The sequence below is a fragment of the Anomaloglossus baeobatrachus genome, chromosome 9 (genome assembly GCF_048569485.1).
Source record: "Anomaloglossus baeobatrachus isolate aAnoBae1 chromosome 9, aAnoBae1.hap1, whole genome shotgun sequence".
In the NCBI taxonomy this organism is placed as follows: Eukaryota; Metazoa; Chordata; class Amphibia; order Anura; family Aromobatidae; genus Anomaloglossus; species Anomaloglossus baeobatrachus.
The window spans coordinates 169,720,801-169,742,750 of record NC_134361.1 but is presented as its reverse complement, the minus strand read 5'-3'; the positions used below and the strand labels follow the sequence as shown (position 1 = coordinate 169,742,750).

At 44.2% G+C, this 21,950-nt stretch overlaps 1 protein-coding gene across 3 annotated transcripts in view; it reads right to left on the bottom strand.

Moving 5' to 3' along the window:
• Positions 1-21,950, bottom strand: part of LOC142251341 (putative E3 ubiquitin-protein ligase MID2) — a 561,844-nt gene that overhangs the window by 268,130 nt on the left and 271,764 nt on the right. For all 3 annotated transcript variants that reach the window (XM_075324036.1, XM_075324035.1, XM_075324037.1), the window contains exon 6: positions 3,242-3,369. In XM_075324036.1, coding sequence (XP_075180151.1) covers positions 3,242-3,369 — 128 coding nt within the window. The remainder of the gene's footprint in view (positions 1-3,241; positions 3,370-21,950) is intronic.

Below are 21,950 nucleotides of genomic sequence, written 5' to 3'. Positions count from 1 at the left end.
TAAGAAATGAAACCGAACAGTCATCTGATTAACCGTGATTGAGAAAACCGGCCGTTGCCGGCACCGTTGTCCCCGTGGGGACCGTTTAAAAGGTTGCATAAGGGACTCCTTATGGACAAGCCCGTGAACTTGCAGGGCAACCACAAACGTTAGTGGGATGTAAATAAAAATCTGTTTGTTGCAGCTACCGTTACCGCCTCCAGAGAGGCAGGTTGGAGGGAGGGCCCGCAGTAGAGCCGGCTGGGGCCCAGCCACCACAGGAACCGGTGGCTACCCTCTGGAGGGGAAGGACAGATCCCGCTCGGGTAACTTGTGCTGGACTGGGGTCAAGGGGTGCTGCCTGGGTTTTAGGGGCAGCATGAGGGCCAGGTTACTTGGGTGGGAGAGAGCGGCAGCCGCAACCGTTTGTTACCGTAACGTTTAAGTACCGAACCTCCCGATGTGGGATGATGTCATAAATTGTAAATATGTTACCGTTTTTTTATTTTCACAGAAAACAAAAAGGAAAATAAAACCGGTGTTGGACGGGCAGCCCGAGGACGGTCTGCATTTTGCTAAGGGGGAATATGGCGGCCTGGGCAAGCCAGGGGTCACAGGTCACAACACCACACGCACCCCACATTCCCTGCAGGTAGACACAAAGTCAAAACAGAAATCCTTGTTGCCTTCCTCCAGGAGCTGGTGTCCACACCAGGGGGTGGGCCAGGCGGTTGGCTCCACCCACCGAGGAGTTCACAGCTCTGGAGGCGGGAAAACCAGTGTTACGGGGGGCTGTCTGATAATAACTGAAAGGAGTATCAGACAGTCAGGGTCCACCGTGCAAAGACTTTGCTGCAGACTATGGCAGAGTGCAATACCTCTGTTAACTCACAGAAGGATATAATAAGTAAGTAAAGCAATTCCTCCCTTACTTGGAGGGTGTGTGGAATGATCTCTGTTAATAATCACAGAGACAAAGGCAATGTGTGCGAAATGGCACCTACCTAGGTCCGCTCTTCTAGTGGTGCAAAAGAGACGAACAGCAGCGTAAGCCGCACAAAGCTCCTACCTGCGTTCGCTCCACTAGTGTGCGAGGACACGAACCACTAGATATGGCATCTGCCTAGGTCCGCTCTTCTAGTGGTGCAAAAGAGACGAACAGCAGCGTAAGCCGCACAAAGCTCCTACCTCTGTTCGCTCCCCTAGTGTGCGAGGATACGAACAACTGCCAGACGCAGTATAAGGAACGTTACCCTAGCGGCAACGTCCACCTACGAGTAGAATCACAAGGCCCAGCCAGACCATGTGCCTCAGGCACCTGCCTATGTCCGCTCCCCTAAGAGGTAAGGATACGGACAGCAGCCGAAGCTGTAAGGTATAAGAACGCTACCCTGCCGGTAGCGCTCACCTAGCATAGACAGAGGAATGCCTAGAGGAACGCGCACAGAGCGTCTACTCATATGCATGAACCAAGAGGACTGAGCACCATGCGGCGTGTGTAAGGGTCTTATATAGACTCTGTGCCTCATCCAAGATGGAGGACACCAGAGCCAATCCGCTGCCAGAACGACAGGAGTGACGTCATGCTGGCCTATCACCGAGCAAGACGTCACAAGCACATGACCAGCGACCAATCGGCATAGAAGGTGTCAGAGACATGTGACCTCGTGTCAGCGATGATGTCATCCGCACATGTGCAATGGCTACAAGATTGGACTTAGTCTCCGGCGCTCGCACATGTGCAGTAGCAAGAAATCTGGACTTAGTCTCCAGCGCTCGCACATGTGCAGTAGCAAGAAATCTGGACTTAGTCTCCAGCGCTCGCACATGTGCAGTAGCAAGAAATCTGGACTTAGTCTCCAGCGCTCGCACATGTGCAGTAGCAAGAAATCTGGACATAGTCTCCAGTGCTCGCAGCAACCGTAACAACCAGGCAGATTAGCTTGAGAGTTGAAAGTGAAAGGAAGTGAAGTGAAGCTGGTGAAGTGGTAAAGGAGGAAAGTAGGAGTAGTGACAGCAAGAAGCCTGAAGTTGGTCCGGGTGTGTGCCCCGGACTGAGACAGCAAGGTTGGCAGACGGCGGTGACCGTCTGCAGGCGAGACTGATTGGAGGTTGCCGAAAGGACCGTGGACGGGTGGTGACCCGGCGATACCGGAGCGGTATACGAAGATTAGTCAGCACCAGGGCAGGGGCCTTTCGGATCTTGGCAAGGCTAGGAGTCGCCATAATTTGCCAAATCCGTCAGTGAAGGGGACGACTGTCTCCCAACAACCAAGTCCCGTTTGAATGCAACAGTCCAACCGTTAAGGGGAGACACCGCCACCGCCAAGGCACCAGTTTCCCAGGGCCAGCGCCTGTGGGCAAGAGTGGAGCTCCTCCGGCTCATATCCAAGCTGGGGAGCGGGTTACCGGTGGGAACCCATCGCTACCAAACAACAACACATAGGTGCAGGGAAGAGACCGTCACCGTCAACTGCAGGGGACATCAGCAACGTAACCGTCTGAGGGACCCGTCCAACCAGCCGTTTGTTTACCGAGAACTGTGTCGTGTTTACTGGCTGAGTGAGTACCTCCGTGCCGTGTGGCACAGCGCTGCCCCTGTGCCCCTGCACCTCCACAGGCCCCCCTACCCGCCTGCCCACCATCCAATTCCATCACTGGGCCCCGGGATCACCAACCCCTACCCACGGAGGGGCAACACAACAACTGGCTGCTCCATACCATCACTCCCGGGATCCCCAGCCAGAGCAGCGGTGGTGTCCACATAATCACCACAACCGTGGGTGGCGTCACGGACAATAAACAATCCCCACACCCAAACCCCTTTCACTCACGGGTGAGGAGCGCCGCTAGAGTCCCCGGGATCCGGCCCATCGCTCGAGCCACCGAGCAGCAGCAGGCTGCAGCAGCCGCGGCAGCCGGACCCGAGCAGTGGGAGAGCGCGGTGTCCCCTCCTCCGCCCGCGACACTGCATCTACTGAATGTTGGTGGTACTATACTGTATCTACTGAATGTTGGCGGTACTATACTGCATCTACTCCACGCAGCTGCCGAGTATGTGAGCGCTCTATAAATGAAGGAATTCTTCCAATCTTCTTCATATATTACTCGCCGTCCTATAAACTTCCTTTGAAACACTTAAAAGAAATCAAATACTAATAAGAGGAAAACATGAATCTACAAGAGAAATGTTATCAGTGTGAGCCCGTCTTTGATGACGGAGCAGATATTGGCAGCGAGGTGCGGGATCGGATCTTCTTACCTGTTACATAGTCCAAACCTTCTAACAATTTTTTCTCTCTGGAGAAATCCAGGGCAAAGTTTTCAAAGGCATCATTTAAATTGACATCAGGGATAAGAACTTGAGAAGATGTAGTTGCCATGGATACCCTGTCATAAGATAACAGCACCATTAAATATTTGGGTTGTTCTGCGACTTTTTTTTTTAACACTTTTGTGAATTCTGTTTCTCGAAAATGTTTCTTTCTCTGGCCTAAATTAATTACAGTAATTACATCACCGTTATCTAAATTGACCCATTAAGTATTAAATAGTTTTCTGGTGACAGTTTTTTGTAAGATCATTATTCAAATGAGCTCAGAATGAAAACAAAATGCCTCAATTTTCATTCATTCACCTTTAATGTAGCAACATTTCTGCAGACAGTTTCTGTAAACCCTATGACCGGTGATCCCAAATGGTCCTGTAGCTTGTCACATGTCATACATCCGAAAGGAAGGGGATTCATACATATTATTACTATGCTGGAACATTACCATCTACAGTAAATGTAATAAAATCCCAGAAAACATCATTTAAGTCTTTCGTAGTAGTTTAACGTTTTAAAGGGAATCTGCCAGTAGGATCCACCATCCTAAGTAATTTATAGGGGCATGTAGGTCATAGGATGTTGAATAAAATGATACCTTGATATCTGCGGTGCAATGTCTTTTTCTAGAGAAATCAACATTTTTCTTAACATATAAATGAGCTGTTAAGATCTATGGGTCGGACATAGATCTCCCTGTGAATTTGCCTCCAGAGCTTACTTTTAATGAAAGGGGCTTTACCAGTGTGAGACATGTAGATCAGGAGAGCAGACTGTCAGTCATTACATGTCTCACACTGGTAGCTCCTCCTTTCATTTAAAATTAGCTCTGGAGGTAGATTATCTGGGAGATCTGTGTACAGCCAATTGATCTTAACAGCTCACTTACATATGAAAAATGTGGATTGCTCTGAAATAAGATATCAGGTCACAGATATCAAGGTATCAATTTTTTCAGCTTCCTATGACCTAAAGAGACAGACAGGTAAAGAGACAGACAGACAGACTGAGACAGACAGGGAAAGAGACTGTCAGGGAAGGATATAGCCAGAGGCAGACAAAGACACAGACAGAGGCAGACAGGGAAAGAGACAGGCAGAGAAAGACATAGATAGACAATCAGACAAAGAGACACACAGAGACAGACAGACAGGGAAAGAAACAGACAGGGAAAGAGACAGACAGAGATACAGGAAAAGAGACAGACAAGAAAAGAGACAGACAGGTAAAGAGACAGACAAGGAAAGATACAGACAGAGACAGATAAAAAGACAGGCAGACAGGGAAAGAGACAGACAGGGAAAGAGAGACAGGGAAAGAGACAGACTGACAGGGAAAGAAACAGACTGATAAGGAAAGAGACAGGGAAAAAGACAGAGAGAGACACAGACAGAGAGACCGACAGAGAGGGAGACAGACAGAGATGGAGACAGAGAGGGAGAGAGAGACAGACAGAGACTGGGAGAGAAGGACAGTGGGAGAGAGACAGAGAGACAGTTACTATCCCAAGCAATGCCAGGTACCACAGCTAGTAAAAATAATAGTATAGTTGACTTTGTAGGGTAATCATACTGACAGATTCTCTTTAATCGTACTTCGTTCATATTTCTTTTTCCAAAGCCTGAAGTGAAATCACTCCCATGAGAATGTTTAAAGGAAACCCGTCATGTAAAAAAATGCTATTAACCTGCAGATGTGGGGAAAATGTGTCAGTTAATTGTGTTCTAAAGCCATCTGGTTGCCGCAGTAAAGCTGGCCACTGGGAGGAAATAAACTTTATTTCTCCCAGCAGCCTCTGGCTTTCAGTCAGAAGGATGCGACCAGCTTCAGTCACCCCTTAGTATATAGTGAGCAGCGGCTGTAACAAGACCCGGCACTGAATAATTGCTGACTCAGCAGTGCATTAGTATAGAGCCGCGAGCAAGGTTAGAGCCGATGCTCACTATGCACTGAGTGGTGACTAAAAGCCGGTAGCGACTCTGTGACCGAAAGCCTGAGGATGCTGGGAGAAAAACATTTCATTTCCAGTTGCCAGGCATTTTTCTGGTACAAAATATTGGTGCAAAGTATGCCAGACATGTGTCATTATGTGAAATTTATTTTTCGTGTGACTTTCTGATAACTTCAGTGTAGTTTTCACTTGTCTAGTCTACTTTTATCTTGCCTAACATTATGACAGTATTAATATATCTGCTCCAGTGTGTCAATAACTAAAGTAATATCCTAAAAGCTTCCACAGTGGAAAAATAATCAATATCCAGCATAAGAACATTGAGCTAGTAAATCAATATACACAGAATATATGATACATTGCCAGGTATGCCAAGTTGACTGCTGTCAGGTTAAAGAGGTCCTCAACAGAACTGAGATTTATAGAAAAATTCAACAAACATTTAGAAATTTAATTAGACCCTGGGGTTTTGCTGACAACCATGCCTTGTGTCAGTGCTGAGCAGGAAAACGGAAAAGCAGTGGAGAGACATGCTGCAGTTCAACTACAGTAGGTATCATCCATACTACAAGATCCAACCCCCATGATAGAGGCGCTGTATACTGTCTGTCCATTACTGCAAAAGCTCAGCTTAGTCGATTCAGGACCCTAATTAACACTAACACGGTGAATACTAACCTCGTTCAGCAGCGTCATTCTAGAAATGTCGTACCATTGTTCCCGTTACGTCACTAATGAGAACAGTAATAACAATGCTGGCATGGCGCCATAATTATTTTATTTTGGGTCCTGAATCAATTAAGTTAGGATTTTCCAGTAGTGGACAACCCCTTTAAATGTCATCCAATTTTGTTTATGTCTCTAATTTTTTGAGAAGCTGACAGAAATTAGTCAGACAAAACCAGAGACCACCACAGCAGTGAGAAATTATAAGAAATCTAAAAACCCGCACAGTCCTGTTCCTGTCGATAGATAAAGTGTTGTTAGGACAACTCCTTAAAGGGAATCTGTCATGTGTAAAAATGCTATTAACCAGGGAAATTAACTTTAATCCGGTTTCGATCATGGAAGTTGCGCCAGTGCAGGTTCAGTCACCGTTCTGTGTATGGAGAGCAGCGGCTGTGACCATGCTCCCCGGCACTGACTGACAGCCACACAGCATTAGAACATGCTGTCAGTCAGTGTGGGGGGCGTGGTTACAGCCGCCACTCTCCATACACAAAGCAGTGACTGAACTCACGCCGGCGCCGCCCCAGTGACTGAAACACAAAGGTTGCAGGGAGGATTAAAGTTAATTTCCTCCCAGCAGCGGGGCTTAATGTACAGGCGCCAGGCAGGTTCCAAAAGCTATTAACCTGCTGATTTAGCCTATCCGTATCTGTAGGATAATAGCGTTTTTAGACAGGTTCCCTTTAACATTGTTACTTCAGATGCTGGGAAGATGTTGATCCGCCATTATGATTGCCGGTCTCAGTCACTGTAGACACAATAAACAATTTGAGGAATGATTGAGGGTTATCTTAATAAATTGGGATATTTATTCAAAATACCTTTTCAATACATAGTAAATAGGAAAACATCCATCACGTTGTTCTCCTATATTTTGGGATATTACATTATCAGGGAATCCCTTAAATATCCATCCCAGATGAAGAACCGTGGTTATCCCTGGAATCAGTTGTGGTCAACCTATTGGTCACGGGCTATAGTGTGCCGCCCCCACGCCAGCCGCCGGGCTGCTCGGATCCAGATCCGCAGTGTGGCTTGAGAGACTTTCCGGACCCGGGGGTCGCGCGGACACTTCAAATGAAAGGGGATGTATATGTACAGGGGTTTCTGTAAACTCTTCGTGACGCCACCCACGGTGTGTGGTGAGATGTGGCACCACCGCTGCTGTTGGAGAGCACCCGGGGGCGATGGGATAGCAGCTGGATATTAACCCCTCCGTGGGTAGGGATGGATGCCCCGGGGCCCAGTGTCTCTGTGCGGAGGATGGTGGCTGCAGGGGCCAGGGCGCCAGGTCGGACCGGGGGAGGTCAGTGTACTCACAATCAAAGAAATCACACAAGTCTTGTGGTAAACCAAGGTGCCAGTGGCCGGTCGCCGCGGCTGGGTGTATTCTGGTCCCTCACTCGGGGTGATGGTCTGTGTCACTTTCCTCTGCACGGTTTTTAGTTCTCCTTGGACTTCTCGGTATAGAACACAGGAGTCCGCTCCAAGAACTATGGGTGGGAGCCTTGCCCTCAGACGCTGACCGTGGGATCCAAAGGGGCCCTGGCGGATGCTCTATTCCCCACGGTGGGCTGCTGGTCTGCTTTTGGGACTTTGGGTGGTAGTCCTCAACTGGTAAATTAACAAAGCCGGTGGTTCCGGTCCTTGCTTCAGGGTCCAGGTACCCCCTCTGTGCACGGTTTCCGGGTCAGTTCTCAGGTGTCGGTACCGGCGGGCTCCTACCCTGTCCCGGTCCACCTCGGATCTCCGGCAGCCGTCTTCCCATCTCCTGACAGACACGGACCACCGTCTGCCACCTAGCCAGCACGCCGGGGCTCCAACCCCGTCGCCTTTCCTCTCTGGCTTCCACTTCAAATTCCAACTTCAACTTCGACTCTCCACACTCTGCATTCCACTCCACTCTCTACTTCGACTGAACTTCCACTTGATCTGCAACTTCTTCTGCCCCTGGTTCTCTAGACCCCTAGGTGGGCGTTTCCCTTCAGCCTGGTCCCGCCCACTGGTGTGCCTTTCCTATCCTGGGGGGGGTGACTAGGGTTTTGTTGGCTCAGTGTAACCCTGTGAGGGAAGCTGTTATGTGGGGGTCTATTTGGTGTGTGACATCTGGCGGCGCCAGGGCACCACAATAGCTCTTACAGTGATCGTCAACTTGGAAGCCAAAATTAGTAACGGTCTATGATTTCCCTGCTGTGAGCAAATATCTTATTCAGAGAGGAAGAGTACATGAACGCTAGTGCAACCTATTTGGGCTAGCAATCCTAAAGTCAATATTAACTTTTTAAAGGGCCTTGCTACATGACTTAGGATAAGAAGCCAAATCAGAAACTCCAATTGGAGACATGTGGTTTGGAGATGTTTGATCAGTGCAAAGCAGGAGATCTGGTTTGGCTTGCGGACAACAAAGCCAGGTAATGCTCCTCTGGGAAATTAGATATGCCAATAACCTCTTTTTAGAAAAGTGGACAGGATCTCTGGTGCCTCATATTTGGGGGTAGAAATCTCGAAACATGCGTCTACAAGTGGAGATTCTGGACTGTTTTTTTATCCTAAGACATTTGGCAATGCCCTTTTAAGGGCTGATAAAGGTTTCCATGATTGCTACTTCCAATAGGTGGCACTAGAGTTCCTGTCTTCTTCCTCTCTCAAGAGGCAATTTGCATATTCATATTCCCAGTGGAGCATTATATGGCTTATAAGTCTCCTTTATGCTGATTTGGCACTTTAATTAAAAATAAACTTCCTTACTCTGTATTCATAAAATGATATTTACAGCACTGGGGAATCAATAATGTCACTAGCACAGAACCAATCAAACCAGGCAACATTTTAGTAATGAGGTCTTGGAACAAGCAGTATTCAGCTAAGCCAGTTGAATATATATATATGTGTGTGTGTGTGTATGTGTGTGTGTGTGTGTGTGTGTGTGTGTGTGTGCGTGTGTGTGCGTGTGTGTGTATGTATGTATGTGTGTATATATATATATATATATATATATATATATATATATATATATATATATATACAGTTAGGTCCAGAAATATTTGGACAGTGACACAATTTTCGCGAGTTGGGCTCTGCATGCCACCACATTGGATTTGAAATGAAACCTCTACAACAGAATTCAAGTGCAGATTGTAATGTTTAATTTGAAGGTTTGAACAAAAATATCTGATAGAAATTGTAGGAATTGTACACATTTCTTTACAAACACTCCACATTTTAGGAGGTCAAAAGTAATTGGACAAATAAACCAAACCCAAACAAAATATTTTTATTTTCAATATTTTGTTGCGAATCCTTTGGAGACAATCACTGCCTTAAGTCTGGATCCCATGGACATCACCAAACCCTGGGTTTCCTCCTTCTTAATGCTTTGCCAGGCCTTTACAGCCGCAGCCTTCAGGTCTTGCTTGTTTGTGGGTCTTTCCGTCTTAAGTTTGGATTTGAGCAAGTGAAATGCATGCTCAGTTGGGTTAAGATCTGGTGATTGACTTGGCCATTGCAGAATGTTCCACTTTTTTGCACTCATGAACTCCTGGGTAGCTTTGGCTGTATGCTTGGGGTCATTGTCCATCTGTACTATGAAGCGCCGTCCGATCAACTTTGCGGCATTTGGCTGAATCTGGGCTGAAAGTATATCCCGGTACACTTCAGAATTCATCCGGCTACTCTTGTCTGCTGTTATGTCATCAATAAACACAAGTGACCCAGTGCCATTGAAAGCCATGCATGCCCATGCCATCACGTTGCCTCCACCATGTTTTACAGAGGATGTGGTGTGCCTTGGATCATGTGCCGTTCCCTTTCTTCTCCAAACTTTTTTCTTCCCATCATTCTGGTACAGGTTGATCTTTGTCTCATCTGTCCATAGAATACTTTTCCAGAACTGAGCTGGCTTCATGAGGTGTTTTTCTGCAAATTTAACTCTGGCCTGTCTATTTTTGGAATTGATGAATGGTTTGCATCTAGATGTGAACCCTTTGTATTTACTTTCATGGAGTCTTCCCTTTACTGTTGACTTAGAGACAGATACACCTACTTCACTGAGAGTGTTCTGGACTTCAGTTGATGTTGTGAACGGGTTCTTCTTCACCAAAGAAAGTATGCGGCGATCATCCACCACTGTTGTCATCCGTGGACGCCCAGGCCTTTTTGAGTTCCCAAGCTCACCAGTCAATTCCTTTTTTCTCAGAATGTACCCGACTGTTGATTTTGCTACTCCAAGCATGTCTGCTATCTCTCTGATGGATATTTTCTTTTTTTTCAGCCTCAGGATGTTCTGCTTCACCTCAATTGAGAGTTCCTTAGACCGCATGTTGTCTGGTCACAGCAAAAGCTTCCAAATGCAAAACCACACACCTGTAATCAACCCCAGACCTTTTAACTACTTCATTGATTACAGGTTAATGAGGGAGATGCCTTCAGAGTTAATTGCAGCCCTTAGAGTCCCTTGTCCAATTACTTTTGGTCCCTTTAAAAAGAGGAGGCTATGCATTACAGAGCTATGATTCCTAAACCCTTTCTCCGATTTGGATGTGAAAACTCTCATATTGCAGCTGGGAGTGTGCACTTTCAGCCCATATTATATATATAATTGTATTTCTGAACATGTTTTTGTAAACAGCTAAAATAACAAAACTTGTGTCACTGTCCGAATATTTCTGGACCTAACTGTATATTGTGCGGTAGCAACCACAAATGTTGTGTTGTGACTTTGGGACCTGTAGTTCCACAGAACTTGGGTTGTAATTAAGGGTTAGGTTCCCTTTAAACTATGACCGGTGTGATGGACAGGGCTGGAGAATCACATACCTCCACCTGTGGGTGTATCCAGTTGGGTTTAAGAGACTGTGTTTGGTTTTAGAGACGGGGGAGGTCTGAGAGTGCTGCACACATGGAGGATGTGTGCTGGAGGTCTCAGTCTGTGTGAAGACTGGAGACAGACTTCTGGAAATCAGTCCAGGTGAGGACTGGGGAAAAGACTGCAGCCTGGCTGGAGAGTGCTGGTGGCTGCAGGAAGCAACCACAGTGAGGCAGGGGCCAGAGTATGGAGACTCCACTATGGACATTTAATAGACTGCAAGCCCACGGTATGTGGATGTGTTATATTTTCCTTTAAGCCGGGAGAGGCTTTGTTACATTTTGTTTAGCAGTTTATGTTGAGTGTTTTAAATAAACTGCCAGAATTTTTATAAAGAGACTGTAGCTGTGTTGCTAAAGCTACCTCGCACCGCTGCAAGTGAGTGGATCCCCCCAGGTTGCGGGGTGCAACCTTACATATGGTGGAGAATGCGGACATGCGGTCTGGTTGCTAGGGGCAATGCAGCCTGGTTGCTAAGGGCAACGACCTAGGACGTATTGCTGTGAATCGGTGGGTCCACGAAAAATTGTTTTGAAGTGGTTTGCGGTGGATTGGGGGGTCCACGAAAATTTTGTCTGCGCACTCAAGCAGCTGGCGGAGGATCGGCAGGTCTGCGGGGTTCCATGCTGCAGTGGCGGGAGACCTGCGACTGGAGGTTTCAGGTTAATCCGGGATTGCTGGGTCCTGCTTGGTGAGCAGTGATACACCACAGGCTGGAGATCCTGGTTGTACGGGCGGTACAACCAGGAAAGGTTAGTGGTAACCAAACACCCCCCCCCCCTCTTGAACCACCGGGTATTACCCATTGGAGCACCCCTCCTGTTGCTCTTCTCGCTTCAGCATGAAGGAGCAACTGAAACACCTGCCACAGAGCCAGCAGCAGCACCAACAGCATGTGCCAGGAGGTCCAGCGACAGCCGTGGGGGCTGAGATTCCAAAAGGAAGGATAGCTCATACGGTCGCTATGGAGGAGCTGTACCAGTTCCTTGTGCGTGGACAGCAGGAGCCGTCAGTGCGCACCGATGTGGCAGCAGTGGACTAGTTTGTGAGTTCCTTTCTGGGTCCAGTGTGGACACAGGGTGCCCAGCGAGACAATTGGGAACTGTGTGAACTGGGGTCTAAAGACACTATAAGGGAGTTTCTGAAAGCCCAAAAGGGGGTGGAGTCCCATAAAGGGGTGGTTGCCCAAAAGGGGGCGGAGAATCCCAAATCTGAAGTTGCAGTGGCACCAATGGACAGTAGCCAAGGACAATGGTGTTCATGCTATGCGTGTCCGGTCTGCGGTACAGACTGCCCGGCTGACGAGAAGTCACGTCTGTGTTCTGTGGAAGTTGGTGGCAAATGTGTGACTGGGCTGGTAGACTCGGTGAGCTTGGTGTCCCTGGTGAGGGCCATGCTCGATACCTACCCGATCTTGGAAGGATGGAAGCCAGCTGCAGACATGGGAACATTGGAGAGTATCCGCGGTCCCGAGTGGTCGTTGAGACGGATGGGGTGTTTGGATCCGTTAATGTTGGGGTAGTGCCTGACTTACCGCATCCCATTATAATAGGCCGGGACTTTAATTTTTTGAGGACTTGTGGTCGATGGCGAAAATGGCCAGCTGCTTGTGTAAAAGCCGGAAAGGCTCAAAGGAAGCCCTATCACAGCGGGAGGCTGAAAGTGTTCCTAGTAGCACGATATTGTGTAATAAGGGGAAGACCGTGCCTACTAGAGGTGACAGTACTAAGTTAGGGGTGACCAAAGAAAGAGATGGACGTGCCCCCTCTAGGGATATGACGTTTACAGTAACAAAGGATAGTGTGACCGTTAAAAATGGGAGAGCTCCAGACAGGGGGTTCAACACTTGGTTAAGTGGGGGCTTGTTAGTCCAGGACACCAGGGGTAGTGATGATGACTCTAGTAAAGACACTGACTCTAGTAGCCTGACGACCGAGTACAGTGAGGTACAGACAGTTGAGAAAGATAAAATCTCCTCTCGACGCCGAAGACGTAATAAGCGCCGAGGGGTAGTGCAATGTATATCGTCTGAGTGGGCAGAGAAGGTTAAGGAAGGCACGTTGACAGTAGCAACCGCTAATGTAGAGTCAGACAGTGAAATCCTGAAAAAGAAAGAGTCAGAAACTGAACTGACCCACTGTAACGACAGAAATCAGAAAGGTGAAATCACAGAAAAGGAGCCAACTAAGGAAGTAGTAGTGGTGTCTCCTATAATTTCCAAGTATGAAGCTGATGATCTGTCAAGTGAGGGTTATAGGAGATGAAATCCTGGAACGCACTATAGGAAAAGAAATTCTGGAAAACACTACAAGCGAAGAAATCCTGGAGAGTGTTGGTGGAGGAAAAATCCACAATGGTCATAGTGAGCAGACCGGTGAACTATCTAGTGTTAGGGTGGATAACAGTGAATACAGCCCCAAAGCTCTAAGAGGAACAGAGTACTGTGGTGAAGGGTATGACACTCTGGCAGAAGGTTGCAAAGTCCCAAGAGATGGCTGAAGCTGCAAAAGTTGAGAGAACCCTTAAAGCAGGGAAATCTAGCCCAGAAGTCTCATCAGCAGCTGAGAGCTTAACTGAACTTACTGGTAAGACCAAGATGGAGGCCATAAAGATGGACTTGGTTCAGAAGATTGAGAATCTTGAGGTCAAAGATTAGGAAAAATTCAAAGGCTCTGAGGCTATGGAAAAACCTGAGGAGAATGCAATTCCAAAAGTGGAGCCTGTGATAAGAAAAGAGGATGGATGTGGAAGACCCAATGGCCTTACAGGTAAAGAAATTCGGCCAGTCTTTACGTGCATGGTAGAAGTCCCTGCAGACTTGAGAAAAGCCTGTGCCAGTGAGGCAGTACATGAAAAATTCAAGACTGCCGTAGGAGCCTATAAAGTGTACTTTGCCCCAGAGTCTTGTCGGTTGGTGGTGTGCTCTGTAAGTGATGTCACAAAGAAGCGGGTGGCTATCCTGAGTGGCATGCACCTACAGTGTCTTCGCACGAAGTGGCTCATCTCTACAAAGATGGAAGAAGACACCAGACAATTGGAGCATATGAAGCAGTTCATCGCAGCGTTTCAGGAAGTGGTGGTTGTGAAGAAACCATTAATTGGGCTTGCAATAAGAGCACTGAGGAGCAACATTCAGCAAGCCAGGAAGGTTCCAGGTATTACAGCTATTGAAGTGGAAGAAAACAGTGGAACATTCCGAATCTATGGGAAAACTGCAGAAGCAGTCAAGACAGCTCGAAGGTTGTTGGAGTTTGTGGAGGAGGTCACACAAGTGCCCAGAGAACTGGTCAAGAAGCTGATTGGAAGAAATGGAAGAGTCATGCAGGAGATGGTTGATAAGTCCGGTGTGACAAGAGTAAAAATTGATATTTATAATGAAGCCAAGATACCCTGTGAATTCGGTATGGTTCCATGTGTCATTGTGGGAACAAAGGAGTGTGTTGAAAATGTACAAGGTGTCACTTGCGATGTCGTAGTGTGTAAATCCTAGATGATACAATGAACGAGCGCAAAAGCGTTGTTATCGTGTCATCGGTGCAGGCTCTGACATTTCCATAATGCCGGTGCCGCGACAGGTACGATGTAGTTCCTCATTCCTGCGGCAGCACACATCGCTGTGTATGAAGCCGCAGGAACGAGGAACATCTCCTTACCTGCCGCCAGCGGCTATACGGAAGGAAGGAGGTGGGCGAGCCCATAGCTGCCAATAACTCCTAACATAACATTTTTTCGGGTGTGTGTGTTTATTTACTGTCACTTACAGATTAATCATGGAAAGTATCTCGGGGAGACGCCTGACATGATTAATCTAGGAGTTATTGGCAGCTATGGGCTGCCAATAACTCCTTATTATCCCGATTGCCAACGCACCAGGGCAAATCAGGAAGAGCTGGGTACAGTCCCAGAACTGTCGCATCTAATGTATGCGGCAATTCTGGCCAATTCTGGGCGGCTGTTGGCTGATATTGTTAGGCTGGGGGGCTCCCCATAATGTGGAGCTCCCCATTCTGAGAATACCAGCCTTCAGCCGTATGGCTGTATCTGGCTGGTTTTAAAATTGGGGGGACCGCACGCCGTTTTTTTTAATTATTTAATTATTTATTTCACTGCACAGTATAGACACGCCCACCGGCTGCTGTGATTGGGTGCAGTGAGACACCTGTCACTCAGCGTGGGGGCGTGTCTCACTGCAACCAATCATAGGCGCCGGTGGGCGGGGAAAGCAGGGAATACGAGATTGTTTAATGAGCGGCCGGCTTTTTCAAAATAGTAAAAGCTGCCGTAGCAGTGTGAATGCCGTGCAGCGCCGCGCCGGTGATCGGGGATCGGTGAGTATGAGAGAGGCGGTAAGAGGGATAGCAAGGAGAAAGGACGGGACTCAGCACCAATTCCAGGATAGCAAAAATATAAATCCAACGAAAAAAATATAAAAGTGTAGAAACTTTATTTAATGATTAAAAATCCAAGAAAGACATCATCGGTTCCATGAAAACATCATGGCTTGACGCGTTTCGGACAGTTGGAATATAGATAAGTCCTTAATCATAAGCATAAAAATACACAGTGGAACCAAACATATAAAGCTTACCATGGAGAATGAAGGACTGACAAAAGGTGGGTGTAGTCCCAGGAAAATGCAAATGAGAACATGATGAGATTTAACCCTTGCATAGAAGGTAAATACCTGTTTGGATGTGGAAGAAAAATAAAAGGAGAAAAAAAAAAAATTGGAAAAGTAAAGAAAAAGTGAGAATAAAAATATGTAAATAAGGATGTATGTGAATAAGAAGTATTTATGTGCATGAGGTATGTTCGCATGGGACCCATATGGGAGGCTGTGCAGAAAAGCACTAGAAACAAAAAAAGCAGCAAGAATCAAAAAGTAAGGTGAGAACAAGCACCTAAGCAGTAAGATGAAAAAGTAAAATAAAATAAATTAAATAAGAAATGTATATATATAGAAACATGAGGAAAAGGAGTGATAATAAGTCACTAAGCTGCCTGTTGTTATAGCATCCCAAAATAAAAGGGAAAATATGAGTTTTATGTTTTTATTATTTTTTTAATTGTTTTTTTATATATTTTTTTATTTATTCATTATCATTATTTCTTAAATGTAGTTGTATATAAACTAATATTATTTGTTATTGACTCATAAAAAGGACGTATTATATGAGCGTCCAAAAATATACATTTATTTGTGTAATTGACGAATAAGGATAATGATTCCACAATATATCAAAATGTATTTTATGTTAGATTCTAGTGTATCATGAAAACTGAAAAAGATTAAATTCTATGGAAAGGTAGTAGACTGTTCATATAGGTGCGTTATATTTGGGATTAGGGGAAACATTTCTGAGCAATCCCACGCATGAACAGATCAACGTGTGTGGCAAGGAATACTCCTAGAATCTAATTGCAATATGCGGTAAGAGTGATCAGGGAAAAGACAGGATCTTATAGGAGAGCAACCGTTTTTCTATGAAATGAGTTGCATCTGAAAGTGGGCTAAGGATTGGGACAAAGATTAAATGATCCCATGTGCACAAGGGTGTATGTTAAAATATATAGGCAATAAGATCATAGTTTATAAATGAAAAAAAAAAAAAAAAAAAAAGGGGGGGGACAATGAAATATTATCAAAGGTCAGCTTCCTATTCACAAGGTGCGTTATATATGGAAGCATAGGAGCATAGGAGATATATATCTATATAAGGGAAGACATGCACATGATTATATTATATATGCAGACAAATATCAAATAGTGAGAAAAAAAAAAGAGAAGAAGGGGGGAGGTGAGGGGCAGGGGGGGAAGCAATAAACTAATAAATACAGAACACTGCTATATGTATGGAATGATATGTGAGGAAAATATTAAATATTTTTATCTTTTTGGTTGAAATATTTATTTAATATTTATAGATTTGTATTTTATGTGATTTTAATTTGATTTATTATCACTCCATAATCAGAGATAAAACATATGTGATGAATGAAATATGCATTATTTGTTATATGTAATGTTGGTAGTTAATTCTGAAAATACCTATATGGAGAAAATTCCAACAAAAAATAAACATAAAAATATATTTGCAATGTGGTATGTAGACAACTCGGTGGAACACGTGTGATACAAAAATATGTTTTCATTGTTGATCCCTTCATGTTCGTTCTATAATACGTAACGAAGGTCAGAACGATAATTTAATCCCATTGGGAATCTACTGTCCATCTTAAGGATCCATTTTGCTTCGGTTTGGAGCAAAAGTCGAAACCAATCTCCACCACGTATAGGTTTACATACATATTCAATTCCTGTAATGCTTAGAGTAGAAAAATCCCCTTGATGCATGTCCAAAAAATGTTTTGTTAAACCAGAAACGGAGCGTTTGTTTTTATTTTTACCAGTAGTGGGATCAAGATATGATGCTACATTAGTATGCTCGGAGATTCTTCTCTTGAGGGGTCTCGAAGTACAACCAATGTAATCTTTAGTACAAGTGTTACAGGTAGCCTTGTAAATAACATGTGCTGTGGAGCAATTGATAAAAGTTGAAATTTTATAGGTTTTGTTAGCACCATAGGTAATTATTTGGGTCTTATTCATATGCTTGCAAAGGCACAGGTTACACATTTAACCAGGTGCCGGAATCAGTATCTGAGGAAGCAAAAAATGAGGAAGGAGATATTAAATTTCCAATCGTTCGGGCCTTTTTAGCAACCACATTTACTCCTTTGTATAGTATGTTGGCCAGATCAGAGTCCTGATACAGGAGAGGAAGATATTGAAGGAAAATTTCTTTAATTTTAGGGAAGTCTCTGCTGTAAGGAGTTGAAAAAGTGATGCGATTAGAAAAAGTTCTTGATGATGTTTTTGATTGGTCCCTATCCTGTAGCAGATTATCACGAGATCTTTGGTCAGCAAGATTGTTAGCTCTATTAAGAATTTTATTAGTGTATCCCCTATTCCTTAGGCAGATTTTCATATTCTGGACTTCAGCTTTGTAGGTCAAATCAGTGGAGCAAAGGCGACGTGCCCTCAGGAATTCGCCCAAGGGAAGGTTTGAAATAGTATGGGCCGCATGACAGCTATGGGCATGTAGGGTGGTGTTCCCACTAATAGGTTTGCGATATAGTTTGGTATGAATCAAACCTGAGTGTGGATCCCCGAGACAGCCATATGTCAAGAAAGGGAGCTGAGTTCTGAAATCCCTCCACAGTAAACTTTAAATTCATGGTATTATTGTTAATATAATAACGAAAATCTTCAAGGAGTTCTTTTTGTGGGGTATTTTCATCGAGCTGCCAGATCATCACCAGATCATCTATGTATCTGGCATACCAGATTATATGACTCAGGAAGGGGTTATCAAGAACATATATACGAGATTCCTCCCAAGTGACCATATAGAGGTTGGCAAGAGCACAAGAAAAGCTAGCCCCCATGGGGCAGCCCTTTATTTGTATGTAAAACTGTTGGTCAAATCGAAAGAAGTTGTGCTTCAATAAGAAATCACATACTGTAAGAATGTACTCCTTTGTGACCTCGTCCAAGTTGGATTGTTTAGTCAGATGGTAAGAGAGGGCATTAAGAGCATCCGCATGAGGTATACATGAATACAAAGCTTCCACGTCACTTGTCATCCAAAAATAGTTATGTTTCCACTGTAAATCAGGAAGACATTGTAAAAGATGCTTGGTATCCTTAATGTAACCGGTTGAGTTTTTTACCATGGGTTGGATCATATTGTCCAGCCAGTCAGACAAGCGGCTGGAAAGCGAGTCTGTACTGGCCACAATAGGGCGCATGGGTGGAGGGAAGCGACCTTTGTGGACCTTTGGCAGTCCATGGAAAACCGGACAAATAGGAAATTCATTAATGAGGTACTCAGTAGTACGTTTATCCAATATGCCGATGTCAAAGCCTTTGTTAACAATACCCCGTAGTTTGTCCAGGAAAACACTTGTAGGGTCCACATTGACTGGTCTATATGTAGTAACATCATTTAACATGCATAAAACTTGCTTTTCGTATAGTGTTTTATCAAGGATAACCACGGAACCGCCTTTATCCGCGGCCTTGATGGTAATATAGGGGTTGTTGGAAAGGCTTTGGAGGGCACGTTTCTCCACTGTAGGAAGATTGTCTTTGAGAGAGGACTCAGACAAAAGGGCTTTCTTAATTTCAATTTCCATAGTGTCCTGATATATATCCATAGCAGGCACACGTGATGAAATGGGGTAGAAGTCCTTATTAGATATTTTGAACGGATGAGGATCTAGTGTGGTATTATGAGACTCATCCAAATCAATCAAAATTCTTGTAGAAATCTGTTCCTCTATACATGAATTTGAAAGAACAGATTTCTACAAGAATTTTGATTGATTTGGATGAGTCTCATAATACCACACTAGATCCTCATCCGTTCAAAATATCTAATAAGGACTTCTACCCCATTTCATCACGTGTGCCTGCTATGGATATATATCAGGACACTATGGAAATTGAAATTAAGAAAGCCCTTTTGTCTGAGTCCTCTCTCAAAGACAATCTTTCTACAGTGGAGAAACGTGCCCTCCAAAGCCTTTCCAACAACCCCTATATTACCATCAAGGCCGCGGATAAAGGCGGTTCCGTGGTTGTCCTTGATAAAACACTATACGAAAAGCAAATTTTATGCATGTTAAATGATGTTACTACATATAGGCCACTCAATGTGGACCCTACAAGTGTTTTCCTGGACAAACTACGGGGTATTGTTAACAAAGGCTTTGACATCGGCATATTGGATAAACGTACTACTGAGTACCTCATTAATGACTTTCCTATTTGTCCGGTTTTCCATGGACTGCCAAAGGTCCACAAAGGTCGCTTCCCTCCACCCATGCGCCCTATTGTGGCCAGTACAGACTCGCTTTCCAGCCGCTTGTCTGACTGGCTGGACAATATGATCCAACCCATGGTAAAAAACTCAACCGGTTACATTAAGGATACCAAGCATCTTTTACAATGTCTTCCTGATTTACAGTGGAAACATAACTATTTTTGGGTGACAAGTGACGTGGAAGCTTTGTATTCATGTATACCTCATGCGGATGCTCTTAATGCCCTCTCTTACCATCTGACTAAACAATCCAACTTGGACGAGGTCACAAAGGAGTACATTCTTACAGTATGTGATTTCTTATTGAAGCACAACTTCTTTCGATTTGACCAACAGTTTTACATACAAATAAAGGGCTGCCCCATGGGGGCTAGCTTTTCTTGTGCTCTTGCCAACCTCTATATGGTCACTTGGGAGGAATCTCGTATATATGTTCTTGATAACCCCTTCCTGAGTCATATAATCTGGTATGCCAGATACATAGATGATCTGGTGATGATCTGGCAGCTCGACGAAAATACCCCACAAAAAGAACTCCTTGAAGATTTTCGTTATTATATTAACAATAATACCATGAATTTAAAGTTTACTGTGGAGGGATTTCAGAACTCAGCTCCCTTTCTTGACATATGGCTGTCTGGGGATCCACACTCAGGTTTGATTCATACCAAACTATATCGCAAACCTATTAGTGGGAACACCACCCTACATGCCCATAGCTGTCATGCGGCCCATACTATTTCAAACCTTCCCTTGGGCGAATTCCTGAGGGCACGTCGCCTTTGCTCCACTGATTTGACCTACTAAGCTGAAGTCGAGAATATGAAAATCCGCCTAAGGAATAGGGGATACACTAATAAAATTCTTAATAGAGCTAACAATCTTGCTGACCAAAGATCTCGTGATAATCTGCTACAGGATAGGGACCAATCAAAAACATCATCAAGAACTTTTTCTAATCGCATCACTTTTTCAACTCCTTACAGCAAAGACTTCCCTAAAATTAAAGAAATTTTCCTTCAATATCTTCCTCTCCTGTATCAGGACTCTGATCTGGCCAACATACTATACAAAGGAGTAAATGTGGTTGCTAAAAAGGCCCGAACGATTGGAAATTTAATATCTCCTTCCTCATTTTTTGCTTCCTCAGATACTGATTCCGGCACCTGGTTAAATACTAAGGGCTCATACAAATGCGGCATTCCACGCTGTGGCCTTTGCAAGCATATGAAGAAGACCCATATAATTACCTATGGTGCTAACAAAACCTATAAAATTTCAACTTTTATCAATTGCTCCACAGCACATGTTATTTACAAGGCTACCTGTAACACTTGTACTAAAGATTACATTGGTTGTACTTCGAGACCCCTCAAGAGAAGAATCTCCGAGCATACTAATGTAGCATCATATCTTGATCCCACTACTGGTAAAAATAAAAACAAACGCTCCGTTTCTGGTTTAACAAAACATTTTTTGGACATGCATCAAGGGGATTTTTCTACTCTAAGCATTACAGGAATTGAATATGTATGTAAACCTATACGTGGTAGAGATTGGTTTCGACTTTTGCTCCAAACCGAAGCAAAATGGATCCTTAAGATGGACAGTAGATTCCCAATGGGACTAAATTATCGTTCTGACCTTCGTTACGTATTATAGAACGAACATGAAGGGATCAACAATGAAAACATATTTTTGTATCACACGTGTTCCACCGAGTTGTCTACATACCACATTGCAAATATATTTTTATTTTTATTTTTTGTTGGAATTTTCTCCATATAGGTATTTTCAGAATTAACTACCAACATTACATATAACAAATAATGCATATTTCATTCATCACATATGTTTTATCTCTGATTATGGAGTGATAATAAATCAAATTAAAATCACATAAAATACAAATCTATAAATATTAAATAAATATTTCAACCAAAAAGATAAAAATATTTAATATTTTCCTCACATATCATTCCATACATATAACTGTTCTGTATTTATTAGTTTATTGTTTTCCCCCCGCCCCTCCCCTCCCCCCTTCTTCTCTTTTTTTTTTCTCACTATTTGATATTTGTCTGCATATATAATATAATCATGTGCATGTCTTCCCTTATATAGATATATATCTCCTATGCTCCTATGCTTCCATATATAACGCACCTTGTGAATAGGAAGCTGACCTTTGATAACATTTCATTGTCCCCC